Source organism: Falco punctatus (assembly GCF_963210335.1).
Source record: "Falco punctatus genome assembly, chromosome: 1".
Taxonomy (NCBI): Eukaryota; Metazoa; Chordata; class Aves; order Falconiformes; family Falconidae; genus Falco; species Falco punctatus.
Genome location: NC_137580.1, coordinates 23,039,201 through 23,054,801, shown reverse-complemented (window position 1 = coordinate 23,054,801; position 15,601 = coordinate 23,039,201). Strand labels below are relative to the sequence as shown.

The following is a 15,601-nucleotide window of genomic DNA, read 5'->3' as shown; positions in this document are numbered from 1 at the left end:
GAGTAGAAGCAACATGCTGTGTTAAGCAGTAAATATGCATCGTTGGAAGACCAGGTCTTCCAATTTGTCAGTGAAAGCTGTGTCGCTGTTTTAGATCATCTGAGCCTATGTATAATATTAGGGTCACTAGAGTGTGGTCCTTTTCATGATAACTTGAACAAAAATACTGCACACTTGGATTAAGTATGTACAAATATTAACACTACTGAACAGCTAAATCTTGTTGATGACATTCCATTTCTTAATTTAAACCATAGCTATGTCATTGAAAATATTTTAATGTAATTATCTACATTTGCAATGCCTGTAATAAGCTTTAAAAATTTGTACACATCAAATGTATATTTTTGGTTTGGCATAAGCTACTACTGTGTAACTTCTCCTGAACGTTTATTTGTATAATATATTCCTATGGAAACAAAGGCAACTTTCTCAACATGTAAATAACAAGTTTTTTACCTGCTGAAACCATAACTTTACCCTGCAGTGGTCACTACTTTTCCTGACAAGTGAACATGACATTTATTTGTCCTGACCATGCTTGGAGGAAGTAAACTAGCTGATATTCCTGCTTGTAGAATGGACAAGCACTTGGGAAAAAGGAAGCTAGCTCCAGCTGAAGGCTTTTACAGTGATGAGCATGTTCTGTAGCCATGGTTAATAGCATTCCGCTTTTCAGGAGTTCAGTGCACCACACTGAGCGACTTGAGAAATTTTGGTCAATATTTGCGGAAATCTAAGAAATTGAAAGATTATACACATGTGAAAGAATTCAACAGTACTGGAAAATACATATCTGTATAAATTTAGAAGTCATTAAAATTTTCAGTCAGTCTTAAGTTTTTGGCAGTTTAATCTGTTGCTGGTTTTGTGGCTGCTGTGTCATACATAGTGAAAGCAGCGTGTAAAGTTGAATTGTTAGAACATGACACAAAATTACCTATGTGTCAGCTAACTAAGGAAGATTTTAATAAATAATTAGCTGTGTCTTTAACTACTGAATTCCATAGCATCCCTTCTTGAGACCTGTCTACACAAGCTATGATAATGGAGGACTTGAGGAACTTGGAGCATGGAGCCCTTCTTCTATCAGTAATGAGTAGCTGTACCCTCTTACTTAAAGGTAAGATAATCTTCCTTGCGTAATGTGAAGATGGAAACTGCTCTCAGTCTGAGCTAGTGCCTAGCTGATTGTGCCTGTATGTAGGAAATACAGTGTCTGTAACAAGAAACTATTATTTTTATATTCCAGGGAAGCATTGTACCAAGTTGTTAACCTACCAGTTATACGTGTTTCTATGCTAAAGTTGAGCCACTGTCGAATAGAGATCATTTGATGTGACTATTTGGGCAATCTGGTCAGTTACTTGGTTAAGTATAAAATTGGTGTTTCAGCATTGTCTTCTAGTATTTCACTGTTGAGAGTACTAGGACAGCTAAGCCAAGCAAAAGCTTACAAAAAATGTTAACTGCCTTTGTGTGTGTAGTATTTCTCACAATTAAGTTAGCAGTATATACTAACGGTAGCCTCAGGGTGGGTGGAGGTGGAAGCAGAATCTGTTTCTGGTGAACAAAGTATGCTCTAGTATGCCTGTACTGAAAGAATATCTTCAGTCGAGCTAATTTCTGTTAGTCAAGTCAACACAGCAATAGGATCCTCCTAGGAGGGGATTAATTTTTTAATGTGTTTTGGGGTTGATTCTTACCCCAGGTAAATACAGTTGGAGAAATGATTAGTGTTTGGAAATGATTAAATTGCTGGGGTTTTTTACATTCCCAAGATTATCTCCTGGTTCCTGGAGATGTGCCCAAGGAATGCTGTGCTCTGGATCTGTGGATATCTGTAGGGCCCCGCTGTACAGAATGAATAAAAAATCTGCTGAGACACAGCACTCGGCTCTGCAGACCAGACTGAAGACTTTTCTCTGGTAAGTGCTGTTTGTAGGTGCTTCTGTTTATATATTGCACTTGAAAATCTGAGACTGGGGTTGTCACTTTTTCTTTAGAAAATATCCCAGGAAGTGTAAGCAATTAATAGGATCAGTGCCATAGGTTAATGCCCTGCGTGATGGAGCCAGTGAATAGAAATTGGGTAACAACATATTTCTTAGTGGTAGTAATAGTAACCTGGTTTTTAAGCCCGAAGCAGTACAAAACAAGAACTTGTATGTAATCGGCAGGAAGAGAACTGTTTACTGGGAATGCAAAACTAATGCTCCCTCCTCCCTCACACACAAGCCAAATTGGCGAATGTAAGAAATCCCATGCATTTTATATGAGAGACTGATTGCATGTAAAAGCTTTTGTATGTAAGAGCTTGTTTCAGGTTATATTGGCATCTTGCTCTCTTACTCAAGACAGCTTGTATTTGCAGGCATGGCCACGCTGTCTAATTAAAGAGTAGGAAGACTTGGGTCAAGAGCTTATAAAAGCTGAGCAGCCAACAACTATTGGAAAGCTGCAACCAGTAGCACTGTGTCCAGTGACGCAGCGATACCTGTTCAGGTTGGTTTTGTTAAGCTGAGGTGCTGGGTGTGTGCTAGAGGCACTTGTGCCAAGATGGTGACTGAACTGCATGTCTAGGCCAAAGACTGTAAAAGTACCAGCACCTAGTTCAAAGAGTAGAAAACAAGGGAACAAAGTATTTTTGGCAAGGATGAGATGAATAAACGAATAAAATTCTATATAAGCCTGTGTCTGATTTTTCTTGGCCTCTCTGTAATTTTCCCTTGCTTGTGATTGTTTGCCTTAATCTCAGGTTACGTTGTGTAATTCAGCTGTTCTCCCCTCAGTTACAATTCTGGTTTTCTTGTAATGATTAATGCTGAAATGCATCCTTAATGTTTAAGGATGGTAAGATGGGTAACTCTTAGGTATGCTCTGTTCTGATTCTTTCCAGTGTGTCTTTCAAGCAAACTAAAATACTTGGGTTTTTGTGAAGTATCAATGAAAAACAGAGCCCCTAGCAAAGAAAAACTTAATTGAAACAATCTGAGAAATACTTGAATGCAAACAAAATTATAAGAGAACTTGGGATGGGGGGTAGAGGTAGAAAAGTCGCTGAAAGTATTTTAGCCAACTCTTATCTTGGAGCAATACTGCTTTTAGAAAGAAATTTTCACTGGCAGTATTCTGGGCTTATCTGGATTGTCCTGGAAATAATTTTATTCACCATTAAGTGCTTTTAGACTGCAGTTGTAGAAGACAGCAAATCTTTACTAGGTAACCAAATGCTTTTATTAAAAATTTGTCTGGATTTTTACATACAGTGATCACTGATACTCCATATTTATTTACATTCACAAGCAAAAGGAGTTAATTGAAAAAAAATTGTTTTAAAAATAGAAGAAAAATCTCACTGCAAAGTTAAAAATATTAACTTTAAAGGACTATGCTGACTAAGTGTTTCTAAGCTACAAAATCTGGAAAGTTATAACCTAGGCTTGAAAACATTTTGCAATTTCACATCAAAAGCAAAGCACAAAGTATAACAAATGCGGTGAGACTTTACATCCTTACTTAGCTAGTCAGGGCAGGGGCTCAAACACTGTTCTGTGTGCTCCATGTTAATGCCTGTTGAATATACCTTCAAGGCATGTGCTCAGAGTTCTTGAATCTGCTGCAATGGATTTGAGTGACCCTCTGTCTCCTACATGTTTGTGGCAATCAGAGAGCACATGTGTCCTGGTGAAGATGGTGGCAGGAATCTGTTACTGTTGAATAAAGTATGTTCTGGTGTGCCTATTCTGAAAACAACAGCAAGAAGACCGATGTGCAGCAGTGAGAACCATCAAGAACAGTGGACTGAGATGACAGCCTTCAATTTTGGAAGTTGTGCAGGTTTCAAATTATCAAAATCGGATCCGGCCTCCTCCTCCCCACTAGCATGACTCATTTTCATCAATCTCTATGGGGCTTTTGTCTTGGGAAGGAAACGAAGAAGAAATGCCATTCTCCTGTACAGGTTGCAGGGATGGCACACATCTATCTTGTAAGATTGGCACTTCAGCCATGTGTAAGTGAGTCTCAAAATAATCCATGGACTCCCCTTCTTGAATCTCTGCTAAAATCTGGTAGTCCCCAAAACATATGATGCACTTGCACGGCAGGTCCATTTTGTTCAAGTAACCCAGTTCTGTTTGGTCCACAAACAGTTTTGTTTTCTTGCTCATGTTCTTTATCTCAAAACAAAGTTCTGAGCTGTTCAGTTTTCTGTAAAACTGCAGTGAAAACTGAATCCGAGAAACGCGAGTATCTATTAAATTATAACGGCAGATGTTAGAATCACGGCCAAACTTGGCCATTTCATCTGCCCTGACCTGTTCTCGCTTACGGAAATTCAAGCAACGAAACATCATCTTGTTGTCTTGGCAAGGATGGTAAAAGGTCATGTGGAGACACGTTACTGTTTCTTCAGTTTCAGCTTCTTCAAAAGAGCTCATGATGAAAGGCGTCCTTGGAACTACAAGGAAAAAAAGTCAAATACTAGCATGAAATCACTGTAGTACCAAAAAACCTGGATCAGTGTAGCATTCAGTTACCTCATATACTATTGTATGGTGACCATATGTAATTTATAGCAAAATGGTTGACAGTAAATGTAATGAAATCACTGGAATGAAGAAGCGGGAGTCAAAGCTACTTAGTCCAAGACAACCATAATTTTCCACCACTTCACCAGAGACTCCTTTGGTGACCACAGCTAAGTGACACATTGCTCTGTGCTGAACTCTTCCTGTCAGTCAATCCCACATCTGTTGCAATGGCTGTGTTAGCACTTCAGAACTCTCGAAAACACCCTTGACTGTAAATTGCTGCCAGCTAGCTCTTCGTGAGAATCTTTCAGTTAAGACTTATCTTTGGAAGAAATATGTTACTTTACAGTGACAGTAAGATTTACTTTATGGACTTAAAATGGAGCATTAACTAGTATTATCTAGACCTGCATGTTCTGTTTTACATTGTAGTCCTTTGACTAGAAGCTATCAGATAAATGACTGTAGGCAGTAATGGTTCAATTGTGTATCAAGCACTCTTTTGGCTCTTTAGTCAGAATTTACCTCTTGTATGAAACAAAATACAGTTTTTTAGAAATGACTGATGTGACAGTACATAAAAGGAATACAAAAGCTGGAATATCAGTGATGCCTTACAGAAGGATTTGTCACCAGCTCTAAGTATTTCCCCACTGCCTATTGGAACATCCCAGCTATCTGCTGCAGAAGTACTTAACTAGGCACTAAAAATAACTTTTGTTGCATTTTGGGTTTTGGTGGTTTAAGCTTCTCACATGCAGTACAGAGATGCTTGCTTATGAACTTAAATTCTATTCCACAGTCTGAGTGACTGCAATGCATCCACATAAAACCTATGAGACACCTTAGGAAACACTCTGATCTCGTCCTCTATACAAGCAAGGCCAGTATTTTCCTGCACTGAAACTTAGTCTAAAGAAAGAAAAGGCTGGGTACTTAAAACAGGAACCAGAGAATGAGTTCTCCATTACTCAACAGAGAAACATGGGAGCAGCCATTTAACGGGGATCATACAGTGCAGATGTTTGTCATGTTTCTCCTAGATTGTAGTTAAATTTCCAACATGCCACATGCCAATCGTGACTTTCTCACCAGCTCTGTTCAGTGAATGACACTGAAAAGCAGCTTACAATTTAATTTTTTTTATGGGTAGTTGAATCATCACTGCAGTTTTCTGACTTGTGGTGTTTTTTTAAGACTAAATTATACCACTGTGCATAAACTCCAAGCACAGTGAATGGTTGTATATCGGTGCATCACTTTCTGGGTGAAACCTCACAATCGTTTCCTTATACTTTCAACGTAATAACAGCACCAGTTCTGACGCAGTAGTTTAGCAAACTCAGCTTGCTTACTGGAGTAGGCTGTAACAGTGCTAAGCTTAGATGCTTTGAGAAATCAAAGAGCTTGCTTTAAAACAAACTAGAAAATATCATCTGTGCTTTTGACAGAAGTACAGAGAGACGCTCTGATGGCAGGCTATTCCTTTGCTATCTGTACGACAAGCTGCGGTGGCATTGGCATCCATCCCACCTCCTCCTAGTATGCCTCAGCTCTGGAGAGCTGGAAGCAGCTCTGTGAACAGGAATGTGGATGTCTCTTCCTGTGCTTAGTTCTGCCTGTTGCTCTTTTGCACTAGTAAGAGGATGTGAGATGTTACACAGGGTCATCTTTAGTTTAAGGGGAAAACCAAGTCATTTCACTTAGTTTGCAGATCTGCCTACAGAGAGAGTTTTCTGCCTCAAGACTTGGGCTGAATTTGGTACCAACTTAAAAGCATGTTCTGCTTCCATTAGTATCTTCCCTTAAATTGCTTTCTGAAGTGTATCAGGACGGGGCAAAACACAGGAATAGAAAGAAATATATTTTGAGAAATCTGCAGCGCATACAGATGTATCAGATCAATGATAAAATGGTTTTATTCACATGTTCATGAATTTTACAAATGGCTATGTGTATTAATTAGGGAAGGGGAAGAACGGCCACTGATTACTTAAGCAGCGCCCATGGGACCTGGATTTCAGCAGCTCTCACAGACCCTGCTGTCTATTCATGATCTGTTTGTGTGCCACCTCAGGCAGCCCCAACTTAGTAGCCGAGTCCTGCATTAAAGGTTTATCAAGGTTAGACTGAACATAATTCCACATAAATACTGAAAGAGTTTCTGTTTACTAGATTATATTGGACAGGAGAAAAATTTCAGAGAACTCCAACTGGAGAAGGAAACTTCCTGCAGTTAAGTCCAGAATTCTGCAATTGTAAGGTAGCCCACTGCACTGCTATTGGCTGGACGTTAATTTGCAAACAAATTGTGATCTTGCCTCTTTCCCTTCTCCCGACATTGTGTGCATCATTATCCCCATTTTTAGAGACAGGAGAATAACACAGAGCATTAAGAACAAGAAACAAGAACAAAGGACACACCAGAAGAAACACTTTCTAGTTGAGTGTTTAACAAGAGCTTAACTCAACCTACAGTGTATTGCTCAGAGCTCTCTGCCAATTTGCTTTTGCAAATCAAAATGCAAGTGTTCAACCTGTGTATTGAGAAATTAACATCTGGTTTTTTAACTTAACTTACATTCTAAAAATGACCATGAACTTTGAGGCAGAGGCAGTGCAGAATACAGTCCAGGTTCAGTGCGTGCTGCTGAAGCAACCAGCGGCTGTTTTTCCCCTTCTCTAATTAATAAATGTAGCCATGTGTAAAATAATTTTCAGGCACATTACACAAGGACAACTGTCCTTTTTGTCTCCCCAGATTGCCATGCTATGGTCACTAGCATATCTTTCGCCCTCAGCCAGCGATCATGCAGGAGGCTGGCAGACCCCTGCGTGCATCCTGAGGCAGCGTGTCCCAGGCGCGTCCTGACAGCTCTGGGCCTGGGAGTGCAACCTCTGCTTTGCTTAAAAACATCATCTTTGCTGGCATCACGTGAGAATATTCTAACTGGACGTATTTAGGGTCTGGGGCACAAGGCTGATGGGGGGCGGCTGGGGGGGGTCAGCCTGGAGAGGGGCTGGGGGGCCTGACCGCTCCCCCACAGCTGCCTGACAGGGGCTGTGAGGGGGGGTCGGTCTCTGCTCCCAGGGAACAAGCGACAGGACAAGAGGGAACGGGTTTAGGTTGGATATCGGGAAAAATGTCTTCAGGGAAAGGGTGGCCCGGCATGGGCACAGGCTGCCCGGGGAGGGGGCGGCGTCACCACCCGGGGGGGTTTAACACACACACAGATGCGGCGCCTGGGGCCATGGTCAGCGGTGGGCTCGCTGGGCTCACAGCTCCTTCCCAACAGACATGACGCCGCGGTTCTAACTGTTGCCCACCCGTGGACACCCGGACTGGCCGGCGGGGCTCTGTGCCGCCGGCCGCAGCAGGGGCGAGGGCGGGAGCTCCCGAAAGCCCTCGCCGCCTCAGCCGCCGCCTAGCGAAGAAATCCCGGTACGCCCTGTGCCCGTGCCCGTACCCGCGGCGGCGGCCCTCGGCCCGGCCTCCCCCTCACCTGTCAGCAGGCGGGCGGGAGCGCCTCTGGCTGCCTTCCGTCCTGCGGGGCGCGGGCCTCGGCGCCTGCCGGGGGTCCGCGGGGGCGGCCGCCTCACCGCCCGGTATGCGCCTCCTCACCGCCCGGTACCTCAGCGCGGCGGCGGGTGGGAAAGGCCGGGCTGGCGCTGAGGGGAGGCGGGGGCCGCCGGGCGGCCGAAGGGTGAACTTGAGGTGTTTTTCTGCACGGTGTACCCAGCTCTCCTTTTATTGTAGTGAGTAAACCGGGAAGAAATTTAAAAAAAAAAAAAAAGTAGGTGCAGCTCTGTCAGGGATTTTATGTGGGCATCTCAAGCGTCGTGCATGTAAGTGCCGTACCCAAACCAGCGATCATAGCCCTGTCAGGGAGGGATCCAGACTGCAGGGTCAGTAGTTCACTGAAATCATTCCTGTTTCAGCCCCGCACCCGCAGCTTAGCGCTTTGAAGAGTGAAATATAAGCAGCGTAGCAGGTGACTGACGATGTTCTTAAATCGAGTAGTTTAAAACGCTGGGTTATTCGCTTTAAGCAGCGGTGGTTCAGCTTCATTGCGCTGCCTTTGGGGAAAAAACTAATCTTTCTTTGGCTGGTGATCTAAACTGGGCTGAAAACTTTCCATTTGCTAGAAACCCTGAGGCAGCCCTGCCATCTGGCAGGAAAAAAAGGAGTAATTCTCTCTCATCCAGCTGCATAATTTTTCTTATTAACCAAGGTTCCTCCCAAGCACGGGGCAAGAGGCAGGGTGCAGAAAAAACCTGTTCCACCTTGGCCTGAACCCTGCTCGGTGTTCTCCCTTACCTGGGTTTGTATAGCCTCGTGAGTAACGAGCTGCTGTGCCTCCCTGAGTCCTGTAGGTTTAATTGCTTTGGCACGGGCAGTGAGATACTCTGTTGGTTCATATAAACTTATTTTCATTTGTGGGTTCCTTTTATTTATTCAACAAACAGGTAAATTACTTGTGGGTTGATAAGTTCCTTTGTAGATCTTCAGAATACATTTGTATCTGTACACAGGCTAATATGTCTGCTGCGTGTGCTCTTTTCCCCTCACATCAGAAAAAATAAAAAGGAGGTTAGACTGTGTTTTGCAAGAAGTCACGTTGAAAAGCAGAGAAGGAAAACAGATTCTTCCAAGTTTTTTCCTTAGAATAATGCCTTTCCCGCAGCAGGCAGGGCTGGGTGTATGGGCTCAGACAAAAGCACTTTGCTGCCTTCTGGAAAAGCCAGAGTTGTGCAACCCTGCTAATTATTGCATCTCTTTATGGTTGCAATTCCTGTCAGCCCTTCAGTTCCGGAAGCAGCCTACTTCTCACGTCACAAGAGAGCTTTTCTGATAGGATTATTTCGATACTTGTACCTATTGAAGTACCCTTCCTTTATTCCTAGTATTATGTAACCTCATATTAACTGCATATTCCTTATTGTTTTATGATTTAAATACAGCTCTGCATGATTTCGTAGAGGGGAGCACAAGAACTGGATTTTCTTCTCCTCTTTTCCGTAAGTTTCTAACTGGTTGAAATCCTGCCAGCTTGAGGAAAACAACTCCAGGTTTGTCCGGTATGACAGGAATTCATGCACTCTTTGCTTGTGTTTTTTTTGGATGATCTTCCTGCTGAAATGGTTATGTGGTTTACTAGAGTTCATTCCTGTACTACAGTAACTTCTTTTTTTTATCAAAATATCTTTGGTCAAAAGCAAAACTGCAAGTAAATGTGTAAAGCTCTGTAGGGCTGAGCTGCACTGCATGGTGAACAAGCTGCTGGGACCTGGGCCAGAGGAGCTGATGTCAGTGTTAACCTAGTAGCTCTTGCTGCTGTCCTGTTTTGTGTTGTTTGCACAATCCCTTCCTCACCTGGGGTTGCGGTTTTCCCCAGAAATGCTTTCCTTTCTGGAGTGTGAATCTATTCTCACATCCCTGAAGTTATCCAACGGATAATTGAGGTGATGGAAATTTGAGCCTTCCCATGGTGGACTGCAGAGCTGGTGGCACATGACGTTCCCCTGGATTGCAAAGACAGCATGGGATATGAAAACAAAGGTGGAGAAGAACCATGTTGTCCTTTCAAGCTGCTTCCAGCTGGTTGGTTTTCAGATACCTGTATTTGTTGCCTTGCTAATCCCTAGAGAGGAGGAAGGCCTAGGAGAAGTCATGCTCATTACTTTAAATGGATGTTTCCTGCTTACATATGCCCTGTGTAATTATCGGTGGCACATTATTGATGCTAGCTGCTTGGGCTAATTAAGTATTTGTAACGTGTAGGCTGAAAGACTAAGGTGGTTTTGGCTTGGCTGTGGTAGTGTATTGTTTTTCTAACAACAGATTCGTAAGGATTCGGATAACTCTGGAGCCTAAATAAGCAAATCTGGAAAATGAGAAATACTAAGAAGTCTTACATTGCTTTTGGTCACTATTGGCTTTGAAAATCTCTGCATCAGTGAGGGCAAATATGTTTGTTTCTCTTTCTGGGAAGGTCAGAAGAGTAATAGAAAGTGTATGCTGGCTTAGTGAGTGGAAGGACTGTTTTTGGATATCTGTGTTCCAGCTAATTCTTTCTAAATGACTTGATGTGAAACCTTCCTTCCCAAGCTTCCTCCCTATGCTTTAACACGCAGTGAGAAACCTTACCAGAACATCCCTGGGTCTTTTTTGAGTGCTCTGGCACATGGTACAGTAGGCATGACTGTTAGTGGTCTGCCTGGCTGGTCACGAGCTGGGAAGCTGTGATAACTGTTCTTGGACACTCAGGAATCACTTGGGAATTATGTCCTTTATAGTTCTCTCTCTCTTACTGTGTAAAAGCTGTTCTGGAAACATTTGAGGCAAGACAAGAGACTAGCCGTAGTCTAGACCAGTTTGAAACTTTCTATTTCTCTCTGCTATTTAAATTAACATAATGAAAGTATCCTTATCCTGTTGGATCAACAGCAAGCCTGGCCTGATTTCAGTGGTACTGAGTTTTCACCATGCTTCTGTCCTTTCCTCCTAAGGCCAGGTTTTACGTGTGGTTATCAAAACTGCTGATGCAGTGCTTGGGTTTCCCAGCTGTGTGACAGGATGGATGCAAGTGTAAAGGGTGACTGCACTTGTAAATGTTGAGTATGTAAATGTAAAAGTATGATTTCTGTGGTTTTCTGGCGGCCCTTTTTTTTTTTTTCATTACTGGCTTTCACACTCACTGGTACAGCTTGTGAGTGGTGTCATCATGTGAATAGTGAAGCAGATACTGTGACCTAGTGAGACCTCTTATGTCAAACTTCGCATTAGAAATACTTGAAGTGGATTTCAATGCACTAGGGGTTGGTTCATGTGGAGCTGCCGTTTTTCTGCAGGGTTGGCCTCTTGCCACAAGGGGACATAAGCAATGCACTTGTGTTTCGATGTCTCGTCTGTGACAGATATGAAGTGCAGCCTCTTAGATGAGGTTAGCAGGAAGCCTGTAAGAGCACAGTAGGTGAGCAAGTTACCCCCCACCCCCAGCCTCTCCGTATTCCCCTGGTTTGTGCAGTTCCATGGGCACAACTCCCAGGGTATGTGGGCTCCGTTTGCTGAATTTCCCTCGCTCTTGTCTTGCTGCGGCAGGTGCCTGTCTTATGGGCCTGGGCATGATGGGTGACAGGGGGCACACTGCCGTGGTACCTCCCCTGTCCCAGGGCTTGCTGTCCTGGTGTGGCACAGGGGTGACCTGAAATTGTCCTTCACTTGTTCAGGGATGTAGAGAGACACAGAGAAGGAGGCTGGTGAGAACTAATTGCTGCTTTAGAGCCATAAAATCCAGGCTGGTGGATGTGTTTGCTTGTGTGTAGGTAATGCTAAGTTATAATAAATTTACTGCTTACACCTGTAATATGCATGTTGGGTTCAAATACCAACCTGTGCCCTCCTGCTGCTCTTCCCCTCTGCTTCACAGCCTGTTCCTTGATCCACCTCAGCACTGCTGAGGGTGTAGGGGTGGGAGCCAGTAGGTGGCAATGTGTGACCAGACATGGGCAGCCATCATGTTTTATGATTTTTGGTGTTTTGTGGGGTTTGTTTTGTTTTGAAGCCAGAAACTTCATTTTGATATTGCGAGAGCTGTTGTGGTACTTGTAAGTTGCTGGTAATAATGGCAGTGGTAACTTCTAAGAGTTCATTTGGGAAAGGTATAACAGAGTACAAAAGGACCTATAGCTAGGTTCTGCAATGTGTTATTATTGCCATACAGGAACCAATGCCTCACATTTAGACCGAAAAGAAATAGGCCCTTCTCAAAGACACATGTGTTCCAAAAATAAAGCAAGATATTCAGCTGGATCTCAGTGTGAGAGGGAAGAGAGATGCATGGAAAGGAGCTGTATTCACTGAATTTTTAGATCCCAGTGCAAAGAACAGTTCTACTCCCTGAAGCAGAGAGGAGGTCTTCCAAGGGAAGAAAAGAGAGCACAGTTCCCTCAATGTTTATTTACTTCTTTGTTTACTCAGGAAAAAGAACTGTTCCGCATCAGTTTATTCAGATGAGATAGGAAATAGAAGCTCCCCTTGACTACTGAAGATAACTGTTTCTTACAAGATGGACTTCGTTTATGCCAGTCTCCAAGTTCTCATTTTCTTTCTTTTTCTACATCACTGTCTGCCCTTGGTCCTCCTGAACCACTCTGGCCCCTCCCCTTTGCGTCTTTCTTGCCTGTCTGCTGTTGCAGTTTCTCTTCCATCTTCCTTTCCCCCTTGCTGTCTGTTGTTCTTCCCTCTCACCATCCTCCTGATTGTTTTTTCTACCCCCTCTGTTGCTTCCTCCACCCTCTGTTTGTTTTTTCTCTGGGGCCTTTCTCCCTCTGTCTGGATTCTCTCCCTTTCATCCATACCACTGCCCTTATTTCCGCTTTCTCCCCACTCTGCTTTTGTTGCTCAGGACTAGACACCTGTGAAGTGACTTACAGGACAAGTGAAACCAGGCAGTCATGGGGCAGCAAGGAAATAAACACTGGGAAGAGACTGGGAGGTGGAACAGACTGATCTGTCTGTTGACATCACGCAGCAAGACCCAGTAGTGGGTCCTCAGCATATCCCTCCTTATTCTGTTGAAAAGTTGGCTGCCCTCTCTGTAAATAGCTGGTAGAGGTCTAGGGCTAGAAGAAGAAAGCACAGTAGGGACACTGCGGAAAGAGGTGGCGATGTTACTTACAACTAGGAGCTCCTTCTTATTGACAGCTGTCTTTGGAGGAAGGTTTGTGCAGCTTGGTGGGAGAGAAGCTCCTGTAATTCCAGCTTTTATGGAACAAGAAGTAGAAAAAGAAGAGTAAGGGAGGTTCAGTGCCATAGAGCAGGTGCTTGCTTCTTGCTCAGAATTAAAAATAAATCATCTTTAAGCCCTGATACAAGAGAAAAATTGTCAGCTCTTCCTTGTTATCCTTTTTTTTTTGAAGTTGGAACGAAGCCTGGAGTCTTAAGTGTGCTGAAGCATCACGTTTCTCAGAGACGAGTGACTTAATGAATTTCAGTAGAGCTGAAAATGAAAAAATAATTTGTGCAACTTAGAGGCATATTGGGGATGAGTAGTCTATGCACAGCTGCTCATTGTAGCTGTGGTCACAGGATTCCCCTGTGTCTGGGGTTTTTGTTGGTGAGCCCCTGCTGGAGTTCTCTTTGTTTACCAATAACTGAGTCCAGCTTTCAGTTATTTGGTGGTCATCTCATGTCTTTGTATGTGGAGGTGATTTACCAAGTGAAGTTTTACTCCCCTAGTTGTATGTGACTACATTTCTAGCTGGCATAGGCATCTCCCTACATTTGTTATTTTGTGGAACTTCTCTTCAAACTAGAAAGGCAAAACTCTTGGCACACAGATAAGGCTTCTTCTTCTCTAATAGCTTCCAAGAAGTCCACAATTCATGTGTGATTTTTTTCCCCTACAGATACCCTTGAACTTGCTACGTATGACCTATGACATCTTCATGATATCTCGGTTTTAGACCTTGTTCAGTAGCTATGTGAGACTGAACCTTATCAAAGCTTGAGAGAAGTCCGTGTTGCTGTGGGTAGCCCAGCAACAGCGCACAGCCTTGACTTGAGTTCTGTGTGACAGAGGGTATGCCAGGAAGTAGAAGCTCCACCTTTCACATCAACTCTCGCATAGAAGATCTGAACAAGAAGAGGCTTGAACTGGTGTATTACAGCCAATGAGTGAAGGTTTATCAACTTTTTTAATCTCAGTGGTCAGCTGTGACCATTAAGAGACCAACAGCATTCTTTGCAAGAACTAGAACAACCGTCCAGGTTTCCTACAGATTACAGTAGAAGTAAGTGTGTTCTCCCTAGGCCATAACCCTTGCGTTTCAGTTTGGTGTTCTCTGTTCTTTGCTATTTCCTCTTCTAAAGAACTAAACTGAGGTAGCTGCATTTTCTCGAAGTGGCCAGATACCAGCAGTAATCAAAGGCATCACAATACGTAGTTTGGCTAGTGGCAAGTATTTTAAATACTATATTGGGAATTGATAGATTTTATCATTGTTAGAACCTTATTTACTGTATTAAAAAAAAATAATCTGTTTCCTCTTGCTCTGAAGCAAATCCACTGAGTGTAAAAACTGTGACAATTGATATAGACTCCAGTGAAATGTTTTGGCTGAAAGCAGAAGATTCATGACTTCAGCGCACTTTGGAATAGAACACCATTTCTGTACTTCTTTACATTCGCCACATGAGGGACAATGTGGTCGTGTCTCCTAGGTACACAGTAGCAATTCTAAATCTGTTGGATTATCCACACTTTGGATGAGATACTATTTTGACAGCAAGGAGTTTAAACATTGCCTTCTCAGGGACCAAGATTTTACTGTAGAGACTGATTCTGCTCACTCTGTCTGGTTTGATGGGTACAATGCAGACTGAACAGAACCAGCCTTTCCAGCTCCCTTCAAAAACAGTGATTGAACAAAGAAAGTTATTTTGAAGAATTAAAGATAAGCACTAAAAGAAACCATCTTTTTCTGATACGTAGTAGGACCAACAAATATAGCATTTTGTAGGCTGGGTTTTTTTCCCTTTGAATTTATATAGATGTTAAGGTGTTAAAGATTCCACATTCTGTGTTGTGTGACAATAAAAACTCTATTCCATTATCTCAGTTCGTAGTGTTTAAGGGCACCCAGCTGTGAGAGATGCAGCCTGCCTTGGAGGTACATGACCCTTTTTTTCTTTTTTTCTTTAAAGATATATATGATTGTGTCCTGAAATACTCTACCTGTGATGCCCTTATGTTGTGGAGCTTACTGGTACAATACAACACTTATCTGTTTTCCTTGGATGTAGGCTTTAATTGTAGCTGCTAGTAAATCAGTTTGGTATTGCCCTTACTTTCTAGCTGGCATCCTAAAACTAAGTGACCAAAAAGTAGACCTGAAATAAATGTGAGCCTCGCTGAAATAAATGTGAGCCTTTCCACAGAAAGGGCTCTAAGGTGGAATAGAGGTGGGAAGAGAAGACAGGAGGGAACCACGTTTCAATAAATATGCTCACTTTGGCATTTTCCATCTCACTTTGGGTTATGTTGACTTCTGCCCTTTCAGAT

General features: G+C 42.9%; 2 protein-coding genes across 3 annotated transcripts in view; one reads left to right on the top strand and one right to left on the bottom strand.

The window, feature by feature from the left end:
- Window positions 1-3,220: 3,220 nt before the first annotated feature.
- Window positions 3,221-8,196, bottom strand: TIFA (TRAF interacting protein with forkhead associated domain). The gene is made up of 2 exons (XM_080373720.1): window positions 8,039-8,196; window positions 3,221-4,462 (listed from the first exon to the last, which is right to left on the bottom strand). The coding sequence occupies exon 2, from the start codon at window positions 4,440-4,442 to the stop codon at window positions 3,882-3,884; it is 561 nt and encodes a 186-aa protein (XP_080229846.1). The 5' UTR covers window positions 4,443-4,462; window positions 8,039-8,196; the 3' UTR covers window positions 3,221-3,881.
- A 174-nt stretch (window positions 8,197-8,370) lies between these two features.
- ALPK1 (alpha kinase 1) overlaps window positions 8,371-15,601 on the top strand; it is a gene marked incomplete at its 3' end in the record, with an annotated part of 47,871 nt that continues 40,640 nt past the window's right edge. Inside the window, exon 1 of one of the 2 annotated variants that reach the window (XM_080373670.1) lies at window positions 8,371-9,605. Of the gene's footprint in view, window positions 14,331-15,601 lie in introns of both variants that reach the window. The other variant, XM_080373669.1, reaches the window with a different exon arrangement.